The following is a 16,117-nucleotide window of genomic DNA, read 5'->3' as shown; positions in this document are numbered from 1 at the left end:
TGTTTTTTTGGTTGCTTTTATTTTTTTAAGTAAAATGCTCATTAGGAATTGCTCTGTTGAGTGTTGACAGGGTTACTTGCAGAATAATTCCACTAGATGGCTCTTAAAGCCTGTATAAAGTAGTTATTTATGCTAGAGTTATTTATTTTCAGGCTGTAGTGGGTTTCTGTTTAGTTGGGTTTTTTGAATAATCAAAGGATTGCAAGTGTCACTTTGCAATTAGGTAGATGGAATGGAAATGTTTGTAAACAATCTTTTCTTGAAAAAAAAAACAAAAACACAACGATTACAAGATCTTAAACATCCATATCCTAATTTGAAATGTACACAAAGCAAAGGAAAGATGAAATTTACTTAAGCTGAGTATCCTTACTCTATGCAATAGAGTTAAACTCTATATCATAATTTACTGCTGTATTTACCCTATGCTGTTAGTAGTTATAATTAGGCTTATTTTAAAACCTCAAGTCATTTAAAGACTGGAATATGCAACCAGGGAAAAACACTCCTGCCAGAAACTTGATACTCTTAACATCAGAAATAACATATAAGAAAGGCATTTAAGTCTTACACATTCTACAAAAGGCATTAAAAACAGTTATAAGCCTTCTGGCAGAAGTTATTTGTAGTAAGACACTTTAAGAATCATAGAGCCACAAAGGTTAGAAAAGACCTCCAAGACTGTAACATCTAACCTTTGACCTAATACCACCCTGCACACTAAATCATATCATAAAGTATTTTTGAACAGTTCCAGTTCCCTGGAGCCTGTTCCAGTGCTTAACCACTCTTTCAGTGAAGCAGTTTTTCCTAATATCCAACTTAAACCTCCTCTCTTGCAAGTTGAGGCCATTTCCTCTTGTCCTATTGCTAGTTGCCTGGGAGAAGAGGCTGATCCCCACCTTAATATAACTTCCTTTCAGGTAGCTGGTAGAGGGCAATATGGTCTCTCCTTTGCCCTCTTTTCTCCAGCCTGAACAACCTCAGCTGCTCCTTATAGGATCTGTGCTCCCGACCATTCTCCAGCTCCACTGCCCTTCGCTGGAGACGCTCCAGCACCTCAACATCCCTCTTGTAGTGAGAGGCCCAGAACTGGAAATGAGTTGCAGCCTCACCAGTGCCCAGTAAAGGAAGACAGTCACTACTGCCCTGGTCCTGCTGGCCACACTATTGCTGACACAGGCCAGGATGCCACTGGCCTTCTTGGCCACCTGGGCACACTGCTGGCTCATGTTCAGCCTCTGTTGACTGCTACCTGCAGGTCCTTTTCTGATAGGCAGCCTTCCAGCCACTCTGCCCCCAGCCCCCAGTGCTGCCTGGGGTTGTTGTGACTCAAGTGCGAGGATCCAGCACTTGGCCTTGTTGAACCTCATACCACTGGCCTTAGCCCATTGATCCAGCCTATCAAGATCCTTCTGCACAGCCTTTCCTGCTCTCCAGCAGATCCACACTCCTACCCAACTTGTTGTCTGCAAACTGACTGGGGGTGCACTCAATCCCCTCATCCAGATCATGGATAAACATATTAAACTGGACTGGCTCCAAAAGAGCCAGTTAAAGTGACCAGTACAAGATAAGACTGAAGAATTTAATTTGCTACCGCTGTTGTTGGTCTCAAAGCTGGTACTTCATTTCCCTGCAAGCACAGATTTGATTGGAAAGTGACTCAATGCTAGTCATCCCTAGTTTGGTTAGGCACTTTTATGAGGCACTATCAATCTAAGTGATAAACACCTGACAAGGTTATCACATGCACATTGTAACTGAGATACTGTAATCCATAAGACTATGTTCAGCCTCATCAAACTTCAGTCTTATTTTTGGTGGTCGCTTTGGAACTGAAGTATTATCTTCCTAGAAGGCCCTAGGACTTTAGGAATCACAGGAGAAGAAGAAAGTGTACTGAAGACTGTATGTCAAATAGCTGGTGAGGGAAGTGATTCTATCCCACTTTTTCACTGTATTAATCTAATTTTATAACCAGAGCTGCTTTGTAACTTGCTTTGTAACTTGTCTGGATACAGCAGTATGGACTGAAGAAAATAAGCATTTTGCACATTTTTTTTTTCTGGCTCAGCAAGATCACTTAAAAAGCATGGAATTCATCATCTCTGAGGTAAACTGACAGTCAGTATGGAAGCTGTGATCTAATTCTCAAGTTTGCATGGCCACCTTACAACCTTTATAGGCAGCCTGACACCAGCTTGAATTATTTAATTCTCAAAAGCAAAAAACTTAGTTAACTGTGGGTTGTAAGGCTTTGAGAATGCAGTTTGTCTATGCAATAAGCACTGCCAGAACCCCCCGGTTACTGGCATCTTTGGACTCCAAATTAATAAGGAAAACAAGAGCATTGTATTTGCTACAATGAAAAATAGTAATTCATGAAATCTGAGCAGAAGACCTACTAATTATATTTACGTAATTGCTGTGTAATTATCCTGTAGAACCCTAAAGCATTCTGTGTCCTATATACTGATTGCAGAGAAAATATTCACTTGGTTTGTTCAGTGATTCCTGATCATGTCCCACCTTTCAACTGGATAGGGTAGGAGTAGGTTTGGACTGCTTTTCCTGAATTTGAGGCCCTTTTCTAATGAAACATAGAATTCCAATTACCATATTTTGTGAGTGGAAATCACATCAAGGAACTACTGTAATGCCTGTATAATGTCTTTTGGAAGTCTTGCTACATCTTAAGTTTAAATCGTTTCTTTTATAAACATGATTAAAAACCCCACATATTTTTGATTTGGTTTTGTGGTGCAACTACTTCTTAACCATTATCATACCAACTTCTTTCAAGTATGAAGCAGGCTTTTAATTGGTGCAACTTACTGACCCATTTGTATCAGATTTCCTATGCATCCAGGTAAGACATCTTTGCCACTGTTGACCAAGTATCAAATGCTTGACATTACAGGTTTCCTGTAATAATTAAAACCTTTCTTAGCTCTGAAGCAAAATTGATGCAGTCTTTGGTAGTGTTGTTTACTGAAAATAATAGGTCAAACAATATCTGCACTCTTAAAAATACAAATAACTTGGTGCATGAAAGCTACTAAATTTTCTTATGTGGAAGACAGATCAGAGAGTATCTCTAATGGCCCCTAAAAGAAATGTTAGGAAGTAGAGGAGCTTTTACTCTCCCTCCATTTTAAGAAGTTCATTTCACTACAGTCCCAGTGCAAGTTTTTTTCTGACTTCAGCTCTCTAATTCTTAGAGATACTAAAAAACTGTTTTTCCTTCTAACAGTCTTTCACAGTGACCAATGCTGTAGTTCTCAAATGTAATTTACTCCCCCAATCCCCAAAAGTAGTAACCACAACAGACCATTCACCAACGAAGTCATGGTTGGCACAAGCTTACTGAATTAGACGCCTGGGAATATTTTCTTCCTGGTTCTAATTCTTAGCCAGTTTTTTCCAGCAGCACCAGATCCTGACTTGAACCAGGAGAATGCAAATACCATTCCAGAATATAACTGCACATTATTACATCTGTAATTTAAAGCCAGAGAGAATTAAGAGAGAGTTGGGCCTACATATCCATGCATAAAATGTCCATCAAGCAAGCTGAGCTCCAATAATATAGTAAGGTTAGGCCAGCTACCTGCATTGGTATTTATGTCCTGATCTCAGTTTTAGTCACATAGTACGTGACCTTTGCTTTTCTGTACATGTATGTGGGGATGTGTGGGTGGGAAGATGAAGAAAGGGGAGGCACCTTCATCATCCAGATAGTTCTTAATCTATCTTTTAGAATGCAAAGAACAGCCATTAAGCTTTTAAGCTTGTACTTGGTAACAATAAAGTTCTAAGAACATTATATAGACAGATTTTTGTTTCCTTTTCTGTGAGGAAATACTGTACTAATTACAGTATCTTTGTAAATAGTCCTGTCAACATCTGCTTGGTTGACAGTTCCACTCAAGTTCCACCACTGTGTAAGACGACATACCAGCATCTCATAGTTTCTGCCATTTTTAAAAAGTATTTGCCTCTGCAACCCTTGTTAGGAGAGTCTCACAAAATCTATATGACACATAAACACTCCATCCAAACTGAAATCAATATAAACAAATGAATACAAAGTAAACTTTGTTAAGGGCATGATCCAGCTTTTCAGCAATACAGGAGCTAGTTGTAGAAATCCACCTAAATACCTCCTTATTGTTCTTGATGTCCTCTCAATAATTGAAAAGAGAAGCTCCAAGCTGATCAGGAAGCTAAGCAAGCTCTACACTGTTTTAACTGCATATATGAGAATAACCCCAATAGGTAAGCTATTTCCCCTGGGATAATATTCCCAAGTGCCTGGCATTGGTGATTTTTTTATAGAAAAGTACAATGCTATGTTGACCTTCCTCAGCTGTACAAAGCAGCTTTATATGATCTATTTTAACTGCAACAAGCAGGTTAGAATCCTTGCATAACTTTCAACAAAACTTGAAGGTGGATGTTACTGAGAAATATTCCAAACTGTACCTTCACTTCATGAAGAGGACAACAAATAATTAGTCTATTCATTTATTTGAAGTCATCCTGGAATATACTCAGTGGCCATTCTAAAAGGATGATGAATCTTTTCGTACCTCTGAAAAGACTCATCATTAGATATTCCTGAGACAGATGTCTAAATTATCTTTGTCCACACTTCTTACAACAGTTGATAGGAAATCACAGGGTTGACAGTATAGATGTTTTTGTTATTGCTGACCGGTGCTCACACAGAGCCAAGGCCTTTTCTGTTTTCTGTACTGCCACGCTGGCAAGGAAGTTGGGGGTGCATGGGAGGCTGGGAGGAGACACAGCTGGAACAGGTGACCCAAACTCACCAAACGGATATTCCACTCCATATGACATCATGCTCAGTAAATAAAGTGGGAAGCAGGAGGAAGGGGGGAACATTTTGTGTGATGGCGCCCATCTTCCCCGGTAAACGTTACACATGATAGTGCTCTGCTCACCTGGAGATGGCTGAACACCTGCCTAAACCATGGGAAGCAGTGAATTAATTCCCTGTTTTGCTTTGCTTGGGTGCAAGGATTTTGCTTTCCCTATTAACTGTCTTTATCTCAACCCACGAGTTTTCTGGCTTTTACCCTTCCGATTCTCCCCCCCACCCCGAGCCCCCTGGTGGAGTGAGCGAGCAGCTGCGTGGGGCTCGTGGCTGGCTGGGGTTAAACTGCGACACATTGTTTTTCACAACGCCTGTGAAAATGTTACACTGCAGAATTCTCTTCCTGCTAAATTTGACTTACACTCTCCAGGAAGAGCCAACAGTCACAATAGAGTTGATATAGAGAGTTTTACAAATCTAATTTTGGTAGTAAAGCACGCAGAGGAAGGGAGTGAAGAAGGGAAAACACGAATTTCTAAACTCCATTTAGAAACAAAACTGTCGTTTCACCGAGCCAGGTACTCATTTCGTTTGGTAATTTCTACGTGTCGGTGTAACAATCCCGTCTTATTAACAAAACGCTGGAGAATGCGGGCATCGATCCCGCTACCTCTCGCATGCTAAGCGAGCGCTCTACCATTTGAGCTAATTCCCCGCCCCATGAGTCAGTCCGGGACTGCAGGGCTCTGATCTTCAGCGAGAATTTGAAACTGCGGTTCCACGAGTACAACGCAGTTTTCTCTCTTGCTCCGGCCTCTTTATTCACTGACGAAAACACATTCAGCGCCGATTCAAAAACAAGCGTCAAATAATAAATTTGCAACGTTTCATTTAGCATTTCCAAATCCCCGAGCGAGGAACAAGGCAAAGCGCAAAAGACATCTTTTCCAGGCGTGTATATTTAAAAAAAGAAAAAAAAAAAAGGGGGGGGAATTTGCTTGCCACTCACGAAAGATAGTACGTTCTGACATTTGGTTTTCTCACTATAAAAATGATGTGGTTTTTTTTTTTTTTTTTTAATATTCAGGGGTGAAGCGGTTTTACGTCCATCGCGAACAAAACTACCAGTGGAGAATGCGGGCATCGATCCCGCTACCTCTCGCATGCTAAGCGAGCGCTCTACCATTTGAGCTAATTCCCCCCACAACTACGGACCTTTTCTTGTCACTCTAGACCTTAACGGCTACAAACTGCCTTTTCCTTCACTTTTGCTTCTTTGCGGTGGGCAGTGACCCCGGGGCGGCCATGCAGAGCACTTAACCACCACTTTCCCTTGAGCTCGCCTATGTTTTTGCCCAAGATGACAGAAAAAGCAACGTGATTAGGCAGAGCAATTGCGACAAGGCACTCCATGCGAACCTGCACGACAAACCTGTGCCCTGCAGCCACTGGATTTATCCCTCCACGTTGAGGGAAGTCACATCACAGACAATGCAGCGGAGCAGCTTGAAGATAACACTCAAATTGCATTTGCCCTGATATGTCCTAAGACCATCTAGAAAGCAAAACTCAAACCTGATTAAATTAGTTTGTATCACTTTACACTAGTATTGAGAAAGAGATGCATTGAAGTGATCTGTGTTAAATGAAAGCATGTGGACACAAAGCCTTCACAGCTGAATTACCCTAAGAAAATTTTTAAAATAGAATTAAGAAAGTCAGGTTATTTTCAGACGTGTAGGTAAGGAAGTTCTTCCAAACAAGTTAAGGAATTAGAAGGTTTTGCTCACCATCTTACATAAAAACTTAGAAGTAATCACGACAAATTCAAGATCACAAAGTAACAGGCTGTGAATTATATGAAATGCACATTCTAATAACTGAAAATGGTACTACTGCAGAGGTCTTTCCTCGCCCTGATCTGATTTTGGCATTAAATAAAGCGTTTCTTTGAGCTGAACGCTTTAGGCCTTTTCAGTGGCAGCAGAGTGAGATGTGGCAGTGAAGAACAAGGAGATGTGATCTGCCATTTTCATAATGACTCAAACTGCACAGGGTAGATAAGGAAAACTGTACACAGGGCTTAACCTTTTGAAACATGATACGGGAGAGATCCCAGTCACAGGCGTACAGTGGGCCATCAGTGAGCCTAAGATATGTATGTGCCTGTGAGAAAGACTGAAACTGCTTTTGCATTATTTGCTTTCCCCCTAAAGTTTATTCAAGTGAGGTAGATAAAGTCAGTAACAATACACTGCAAGAAATGTTAAGAGCTAGTTTTTATTTTTTTGATGTGCAGAGACTGAAGTAAGGAAGGAGAACATTTAACTTCTAGGAGAATGTTTGCAACGATACTGTTTAGTTTTAGTTGCACCTCTTGGCCTGAATCTAAATTGTTTGAATTACTACACTACCTTACTTAGGATAAGTTGTAACTACCTGATGCTCAGTTTCATAGTTTATTTTCTTTTGACTGGATGCTGTCATCCAGTAAATTAAATGCATTAGAGAAAACCACAAGCACATGTATTGTGGGATTACTACACAGACTTCAGTATACTAGCAGAACTCACTCCTCTGCATTTAAACAGAGTATATCAGTGCGTCCACTCTCACTGTAAACTACATTTTTGTTCTTTAAATCCAGACAGCATTCTTTGATTTAATAACCTGGGAATAGAGCTTCATCCACATGCTTCTTACTTAAAAATCAGTTAGTATGACTAGACATTAATTTTTATATTTCTGAAATGTCCTTAGTGACCCCATGCATTTAAGATGCAATATTATTTTACTAGAATCAAAGTCAATACATAGAGGTAGAAATGCTTAGAATGTAACACAGGAATATACATATTAATTCTTTCTCTCCATAAACTGTGACAAACATGAACTTTTAAACCATTGTATTTATCGTTTATGTACAGCTAATTAGAGATTAAAACTGGAAAAGCAACTAAAGAAAAACAAGGAGAAGAAAAATCTCACTATGCTTCAGTGACTTTTAATTGTAGACTTTCTAGATTTGCAGTGCAAACACAAAGAGATGTGTAAGCGATTTAAAAATTTAGTTCTCTCTCCTTCCTGAATAAACACTAAGGAGGAATTCTTCAGGAAAATAAGTTGTTTTATCGAAGTAACATACCAGAAAACACTTCTCATATGTCAAGTGAATATTCTGACTTTTCAGCTATCAGGTTTTCCACATAAGCACAGTGACGATTCAGTGCTATTAAACAAGCAGATTCACTCAAGAAAGTAATTCTGACCAAGGCAGGCAAACTATGAATCAGCAGAAGTAAACCCACCAAAACGATACAAGCAAGGGGGAATTAGCTCAAATGGTAGAGCGCTCGCTTAGCATGCGAGAGGTAGCGGGATCGATGCCCGCATTCTCCAGTGTTTTGACCGACTGCAGATGAAAGGGAGGTAAAGATTTTCTTGCACGCTCTTCAGGTTCGTGAAAGAAAATCCTATAGCTGATGATAAAAGGTAGACCATTTCGTGAGGCAAATAAAACTCGAGAAGAAATATCAATTAATAAACAGGGTACACTTGCATGCCCCTGAAAAACAATTCCTCCACAGAAGCAGCTCTGTAATACAACACAAAACCCCAACAACGTCTGTCCCTTATGATTACAGTGAGTTTTACTGTGAACTTATTAGTAATATTTTTTATGATACGAAAAGTTAGTGGAATCGTCCATGAGAAGATGAAATGTCTGTAATCATCTCTACAATCATCAGCTCGCCATAGAATTACTCTCTCTCCAGCTACTTTGCCCTCGCTAAAGCTAGGATGGGCAGGGAACACTTGTTCCTAACTCGAGTTTCAAGGGACATTCAGTCTCTGAGAGTTTCACTCAATTTCTTCCCCAAACCATGGTAAGAAAATAATTTGCACTTAAAAAACAAAAAAACAAAAAAAAAAAAAAAAAAAAAAAAAAAAAAAAAAAAAAAAAAAAAAAAAAAAAAAAAAAAAAGAAAGAAAAACTTAGCTTTGATCAGCGTAAATAACTTTAATTCATACTGTGCATATGCTTCTTAAAATTGATTCATTCCAATCCTTACAAAACTGCTAAAGGAAAATACAACTACATTTAAAATAGCCTCACAATATATAAACGGTGGTATAAACGGGGGTATAAACGGTGACTGTTATCACCAAAAATCAGAAGAACAGTCGTACGTTAGTGAATTTCTATTTTATTCTTTAAAGCCCATTAGCACGCACTTATTTCTTTTTTGTGCTGGAAGAAGACAGCCTAATTTTCGATGAAATAGAAGTTTACAAGCCTCTCTTAGCAGAAAAGAAAATACCGAGTGGTAATTGACGAAATGCTCGCAGTAAGACCGGAGAGACGAAGAAAACACTGGAGAATGCGGGCATCGATCCCGCTACCTCTCGCATGCTAAGCGAGCGCTCTACCATTTGAGCTAATTCCCCGGACGCTCGTTGGGCAACTTTACTGACAATTCCTACTTTCATTTTTCCCACCGATGGGTGATCGCCACAAAATATACCGACATTTAAACCGCTGTCTCAAGCACAAAGAAAACCTTCTCCCTAAAATCATTCTAGCTGGGCAGTCAGAGCTCTTCTAATCCCCTTCTGAAGTTCCTGGTAGGCAATAACAGAACAGCGAAACGCAGAAACAATCAGGTCTTCCTCAAAGCGCACTGCTTTTGACAGCCTTAATGGGAATTTTGCCTCACGTGAAACCTGGACTCCTTGAAGTAACAGCTGCCATCTGGATAACATACCACCTGTGTTTCCAGGCAATTGCAGACTTACGTTCACATCAAACAATAACTGCTGCTAAGAGAAATCTGGATATATTCAGTGTATTTTTCAAAACAGATTTTCCCTATTTGTAATCCCTAGGTGGAAGACAATCAGCTAAATGATTTTACCCATTTCCACATTTTACACTATAAGTATATACATGACAGAATAGGTAGAGTTCTGCCACTTCTTTCTCTTGTGGCAATAGAGTCTGAGCTCATATTATAAAAAGAGGATAAAAAAAAAAAAAGGCACCCAGGCAAAGGGAACCCTGGGAAACAAAGAAATAATTCACATTATTTATTTACATTTCTCAGGAATTTTTACATTGTGACTTTATAACCAAAAAGACATGCACACATACACATAAAAAATCAAGAATACACAATCAAAATGTAAAAAATAATAAATCATTACTATAATGAAAGACCAGTGAAAACTCTGTTTAATGGTTTGGTTTCAGCAAAAAAGCAAGAGAAAGTTGTGAAATTTTACTACACTTACAAAATTAAATAATTGGCCTTCCCGGAAAAAAAGAGTACCTGAAATTAAATGAATTCAATAACTACAGAAACAACTCTTGGTTTGCCCAAGATCCTTTAAGACACATGAATCACACTGACATATGAAAATTCTTCAAGTCTTTCCAGTGAGTTTGTGATTTCGGACTGCACAACAAACAAATTTCGGACTTTGGGCTAACCCTAAAGCCTTGGACCTAAAGTCCTGTACTGACTCTCCCATTAACAAAACTCTACTATCTTGCTATCTGCTCCTTCACCCTAATAGAAAGCGCTGTCTTGGGGAAAAAAATGTTACTCCCTCTCCTATTAAAACCTAATCAGTGTGGAAAGAAGCATCTGAAATTAATTTACAGGAGACAGTTAAGCTCTTACAGCTGGCATTGTTCTACATATACCACTGACATTTAAAGAACTGGCTGACCCAAAATCCCACAAGTCAGTACATCTGCCAAAGTAAGGAAGCTCACTGCTACTTCTACTCTAGGATGTCTCACACAACCTCATAGGATTTTGTATCCAGGGCTCCAAAATGTCCAGTGTTTCCTTTGCTTAGTCATATATTAACCTAGAAACACAGCACTTAAGACACTACGGTGCTCTGGAATGTTTTCATCATAGTTAAATCCCACTTTCAGAAGTGACTCAGTGTTATGCCATGGTTTGGCACTATACATTTCAGTACACTACAGCTGTAGTTGTAAATGAGTTGCCTTGATTCCTAAAAATTCCACTCAATATTTTACCTTGTTTTAGCCATAATACCTTCTGCTCTCAGTATGACTGACAAAACTACGTACTCTAAAATCACTTGCAGACAAAAATTACTACTTTTCTCCATCAGGAGTATGTACTTCTTTGCTATAACTTTCAAAGCAGTTGAAAAAAAATACTCCAAACAAACAAAACTAACAAAAACATCAAACCCAAACAACAATAATCCTCAAGTTCTTAATTTGTTCTTGGTAATTTAAAAAAAAATTTCTTAGTATTCATTTGAACAAAACTTACCTAAGCCCTAAAAACACCTATGTTGTAAAACAATTACAAGATCTTATACACCACCATCCAGCTACCTTAGAAAAGGGGAACCAGACCTATCAGTAGAAAAGGAGCTACATTAATTGATAAAGATACATGTTTACAGTGTACTCAAAACACAAGTACAGCACAACAACATCACAACCAAGCTCACAAAAGAACACATGAAGTTTAAGATAGCCCCCACTTCCACAAGTTCTTCAATCCATATTACCCTCTGATTTGATTCTGCCACTTCTCACTTAGGCTCAATGTTACACTCTGAGGGAACTCTGGATGAGCAGCAGCAGAAGAGAAAGAAAACAACAGCTATTAAATTTTTACTAATGCAGTGTTGGACTAGCTGGTTGCAGGTGTTGAGAGCAATTGAAGAAGAGCTGGAGCCTGAGTCATGGCAGCTCAGCGCAGGAGGGAGAAGCGCCCCACAAGAACTCATGAAACCACCCCCTCTGCAGAGAAGCAGCCCTTCCCACTGCACCTCCTCCTTCAAACAAGCACTCCCATGACTGCAAAACTGGATTTTGTGAGACCTACTGAAACAACCATCACGACAAGAAAGCCCCCCAATAAAAAGGCTGCACACAAACCTCCTCTCCCTGGTCTGGCTTTTGATGGTCTCAGCGTGCACTCCCTCGGGGTGACGAGAACCCCAACAGAGCCTCCCTCCCGGAATGTTCCCGCATTCCCGCCCCCTCAGGACCTGGCCTCTGCTCCGCCCTTCCCAGGCACCAAGCACACCCTGTGCTGTTCCAGAACTTTCTGCAGATGCACATGCTTCCACCCACTCCAATGGCAACTCACTACCCCTGGGCAGCTGCTGCTCTCTTTTTTTTTTTCTTTATAGGTGGTGCGGTGAACAGGCTGGGCTGGGAGGTTTGTCATCATGTGAATAGGGAAATGCTGTACCCGTGTCTCCTCCTACTGCTTGAGGCAGTTGTGGGGATGGCAGGTAAGTCTTCAAAGAAAAGCCACCAATCTGCCTGGTCGCCAGCTGTGGTGTTCCCTCCTGTGCTGCCTTCTGTATCATCTGTGGGAGAAGGTAATGTTGGAAAGAGAAGATTTTTATCCTGATTTTTCCCAATGTGCTGGTGGTAAGTTGCAGGAATAACAGCCAAGTATGTATTACTTTATATGGACCTAAATTTTTTTTTTTCATAATGGAAATTCATAATTTGGTTTATGCTCATGCATTTTCCTAGCCATTGCTTTGAGGGTGAAGGCTGGAAAACACAATTGAAAAAAATGTATATTAATAGGAATTTAATTCTCATCTTCCAACCACAGTCCTCATAGTTTCTAACACTTGAGAGCATGACTTCTAAATAATTTTGGTATGTATTACCTTTCTTTATTAGTTTACTTTTTTTCTTAAGGAGATTATAAAACATAAGGGTTGTTTGCAACTGTAAAAGTTATTTCTGTCTTGTAAAAAAATCTTGGTCTCTGAACCTTTAACACCAAACATCAGGTTAACTGCTAGCAAGAAAAAGCAGTTTTATTAGTACACTGGAAAGCCCACCTTTGCTTTACCCAGCCAGCAGGCTTGGTGAAGCTGTGTAGGCTAAGATGCTCTAGCTTACACCCTTCTTTCTTAGCTCCTTGGAGTCTCCGAAGTTTTGGCTATAACACATGTCCTGTGCATTGTAACCGCTATGCAGGTGCTTTTAAGGCCCTGATGAGCATCAGCATCAGGTGGTTGATACTGCATAAATAAGATTACGTGGAAAAAAAAAGTGCCTTGCTTCAGCTGGATTTTGGACCACAGTTTTTCACCTAGTATTTTCAACAGAAAACCTGCTGATATGCCTGTGCATGTTCAAGTAGTTGCCATAGAAAATGGAAATTATTTACATGGCTAAGATATCTCCTTACTACACAAGTGTTACAACTGTACCATTTTCATGCTTTGAAACATGCTACAAACATTGAAAAACTATACACAATCAATTACACAGCCCTGCCGCCAAAGAAAAAAAAAAATCTCAGACAAGACTTACTTTAGTATTAAAAAAACCCAACCCAAACAACAGAATCTTGTATAGCTTAAACTTACAGCTGGCCATAAGTCCACAGCAGCTTTATATCTGATTATTACTCTCACTAGCACTTAGAACTGAAAACTATATTTTTTCTGAATACCATTATTCTTTCTCCCCCTTCGTATTTTTTTGTGGCTGGCACTAACAGATTAGTGCTGAGGCTTGTCAAGCACCAAGTGAACACTGCTAGATACAGGCAAGACAGTAGGTTACTGTCAGTTATTCCTACTCTGTGTTGCCACCTGTCAAAGAATCCACCTCCAGGAACAACTGGATGGGCATGTCCAGTAGCTCCTAGCCATCCATCACATGTCAGGGCTAATGTACATAAAATGATTCAGCATTGCCAGAAGCGAATAAGATGTAAAAAACAAGCCAGGCTAGTTAGAAACCAATCAGGTGGCGATCTCACCTGCACTTGTGCTTGATTTCCCCTTAGCCTGACTTAAACTTGATGGATGAGTAACTTCTCCCATTGTGCTGTGGAATGAGAAATGCAGCTTAACTTTGCACAGAACCATTGTCTGTGTGCCAGCACAGCGCAGGAACAATCTACTCTGTAAATGAAGATGTTCAAGCAACAGGGAAAAAGTCACCATGTGGTAGATTTTGTGCTATATAAACTGGCTGTATGTGCAAGAACACATAGAGCTTATGGAAAAGAGCAGAAAGGCACACTGCCATGACATATCCAGGGGAGTTTGCAAATTCGTCTCATCCTTCAGAGAATCAGAGCCAGAACCAGCTCTCTTTCTTGGTACATAACTTTATGTTTCAAAGAGATACCTGAAATGTTTCTACTGTTAAAATAAGTAGGGGGAAGATGTAAAGTGGAGCTCAGCCTGGGTTTGGTTGAGCTCAAAACAACTTCTTTTTTTTTTTTTTTTTTTTTTTTTTTTTTTTAATCAGTAACAGCTGTGGCCAGCAGAACTAAGAAAGTAATTGTCCCCCTCTACTTGGCACTGGTGAGGCTGCACTTTGAGGGCTGTGTTCAGTTTTGGGCCCCTCACTACAAGAAGGACATTGAGGTGCTGGAGTGTGTCCACAGAAAGGCAATGGAGCTGGTGAAGGGTCTAGAGAATAAGTCATATGAGTAGCAGCTGAGGGAGCTGCAGTTGTTTTGCTTAGAGAAAAGGAGGTTGTAGCCAGGTGGGGGCTGGTCTCTTCTCCCACGCAATTAGTGACATGATGAGACAAAATAGCCTCATGCTGTGCCAGAGGAGGTTCAGGTTGGAAATCAGGAGGAATTTCTTCCTGGAAAGGGCTGTTAAATATTAGAATAGACAACTCATTGAAGTGGTGGAGTCACCATCCCTGGAGGTGTTCAAGAAATGACTGGACATGGCACTCTGTGCTGTGGTCTAGTTGACATGGTGGTGTTCAGTCATAGGTTGGACTAGATGATCTCAGAGGTCTTTTCCTGCCTAATTGATTCTGTGTGATTCTGTTAAGCAGCAGCAATGAGGCTGGGGGAAAGAAAGAGAAGAGACCAGGTGACAGGGGATTGTAGAATGAGAAGGGGAGAGTGCTGTTCTGAGGAACCAGGTAAGTAAATGCGAGGAGAAGAAGCCCTGGGGGTGGTTTGTGAGGTGAGCTGCAAGGGTGACGATAGAAGACCCAGGTGCAAGGAGCAGCCCCTGTGGCTGAGGCACCGTGGCTCCCTGGGGGAAGGGGGGGGGGGGGGGGGGCAGGCCCCAGGGGGCTGTGGGTGCAGTTTTGAGGGGACCGTACATCATGTTCCCTGCCTACGATATGCTCTGTGTCAAGTCATGCGAACACGAATGTGTTCATTTTTCAAAGAGTCAGTGTTTTAAGGCTGCTAAAAGTAATGTATTAATTACAGGGAAGTGCGTTTGGTGAGGTAATAAGTAAGAAAAATAAGGTAATAAATAAGGAAAATACAGATGTGTTTTGTTTTCACTTGACTCTCCCACCCCAGAGACGCCAGACACCTTCCAAAAGAATGTGTGTGTGCATATTTATATGTACTCTTATATAAAAGATGTGTGTGTATATGTATGCACACACACATATGTGCAAGCTTTGACTGTAAAACTCTGTTTCAGTCAAGATTATATTTTTTTTCATTTATTAAACGTTTCCCGAACCTGGCTTTACATGTTTGTGCCCTGAAAATTTGAAAGAATATGGTTTCATTATTGAATTTGGGACAGTTGTTCAATAAAAGTTGGGCTTTTTTTTCATTGACGCATTTGGTTTCTTTTAAGTAATTCAGTGTTTTGGAGAGCCTCTTGTATGAAAACAGCAAAATAACAAAGACTGGTGTTATAAAAGGATGAATAAGATTATTCTGGTAGTGTAATTGCTGAAAGATGTGTCCCATGATTCCAGCTGTGAGCTGCAGTCAGTTTTTGGTGAGTGGAAAGAATGACTCAGCAAGAAACAACAAATTTATAGTCAAATGTAGTTGTGCTGTGGTTTTTGGTAAGTTTAGAGTGTCTGTGTCCTAGTCCCAAAATTTATTTTTGCAGAAGGGGAATTAGCTCAAATGGTAGAGCGCTCGCTTAGCATGCGAGAGGTAGCGGGATCGATGCCCGCATTCTCCAGTGTTTTCAGTGTTGATTTCTTTGTAAACCAGACAGCAACACTTCAAAATATTTTTCTTGTATACTGGTGTAAAGAAACTTGAAAGAACTGTAATGTAGAAAAAAGTTAACATTGTTTTAAATTAAATTAATTTTTTTCATTTCAAAATTCTATGTTTGTTCTCTTGCCTACAGGAAGAAAAAAATACAATCTTTGCATGAAATAACAAAACTTACTGACATTTTAATGTAATAATAAATGACATCAACAATTTATTGAGAAAAGTAAACGAGAATTTTTTTGATTGGTACGTAAGTCTTTGGTTAATGATTTCATTC

At 39.9% G+C, this 16,117-nt stretch overlaps 1 protein-coding gene and 5 non-coding genes across 7 annotated transcripts in view; 3 read left to right on the top strand and 3 right to left on the bottom strand.

Moving 5' to 3' along the window:
• Positions 1-5,485: 5,485 nt before the first annotated feature.
• TRNAA-AGC lies at positions 5,486-5,558 on the bottom strand. The gene has a single exon. It is a non-coding gene; the product is annotated as a tRNA-Ala (tRNA).
• Positions 5,559-5,971: 413 nt separating this feature from the next.
• Positions 5,972-6,044, bottom strand: TRNAA-AGC. The gene has a single exon. It is a non-coding gene; the product is annotated as a tRNA-Ala (tRNA).
• A 2,125-nt stretch (positions 6,045-8,169) lies between these two features.
• TRNAA-AGC lies at positions 8,170-8,242 on the top strand. The gene has a single exon. It is a non-coding gene; the product is annotated as a tRNA-Ala (tRNA).
• Positions 8,243-9,219: 977 nt separating this feature from the next.
• Positions 9,220-9,292, bottom strand: TRNAA-AGC. Its single transcript has one exon. It is a non-coding gene; the product is annotated as a tRNA-Ala (tRNA).
• A 2,662-nt stretch (positions 9,293-11,954) lies between these two features.
• UBE2V2 (ubiquitin conjugating enzyme E2 V2) overlaps positions 11,955-16,117 on the top strand; it is a 39,317-nt gene continuing 35,154 nt past the window's right edge. Inside the window, exon 1 of one of the 2 annotated variants that reach the window (XM_027890209.1) lies at positions 11,955-12,142. In XM_027890209.1, the coding sequence (XP_027746010.1) occupies positions 11,959-12,142 (184 nt within the window). In that variant the 5' untranslated portion in view covers positions 11,955-11,958. The remainder of the gene's footprint in view (positions 12,143-16,117) is intronic. The other variant, XM_027890208.1, reaches the window with a different exon arrangement.
• TRNAA-AGC lies at positions 15,727-15,799 on the top strand. The gene has a single exon. It is a non-coding gene; the product is annotated as a tRNA-Ala (tRNA).

This window comes from Empidonax traillii, unplaced genomic scaffold (genome assembly GCF_003031625.1).
Source record: "Empidonax traillii isolate 1590-97213 ecotype Southwest subspecies unplaced genomic scaffold, ASM303162v1 scaffold281:size1424471, whole genome shotgun sequence".
In the NCBI taxonomy this organism is placed as follows: Eukaryota; Metazoa; Chordata; class Aves; order Passeriformes; family Tyrannidae; genus Empidonax; species Empidonax traillii.
The sequence above is the reverse complement of the archived record's forward strand: the minus strand, read 5'-3'. Positions and strand labels throughout refer to the sequence as shown.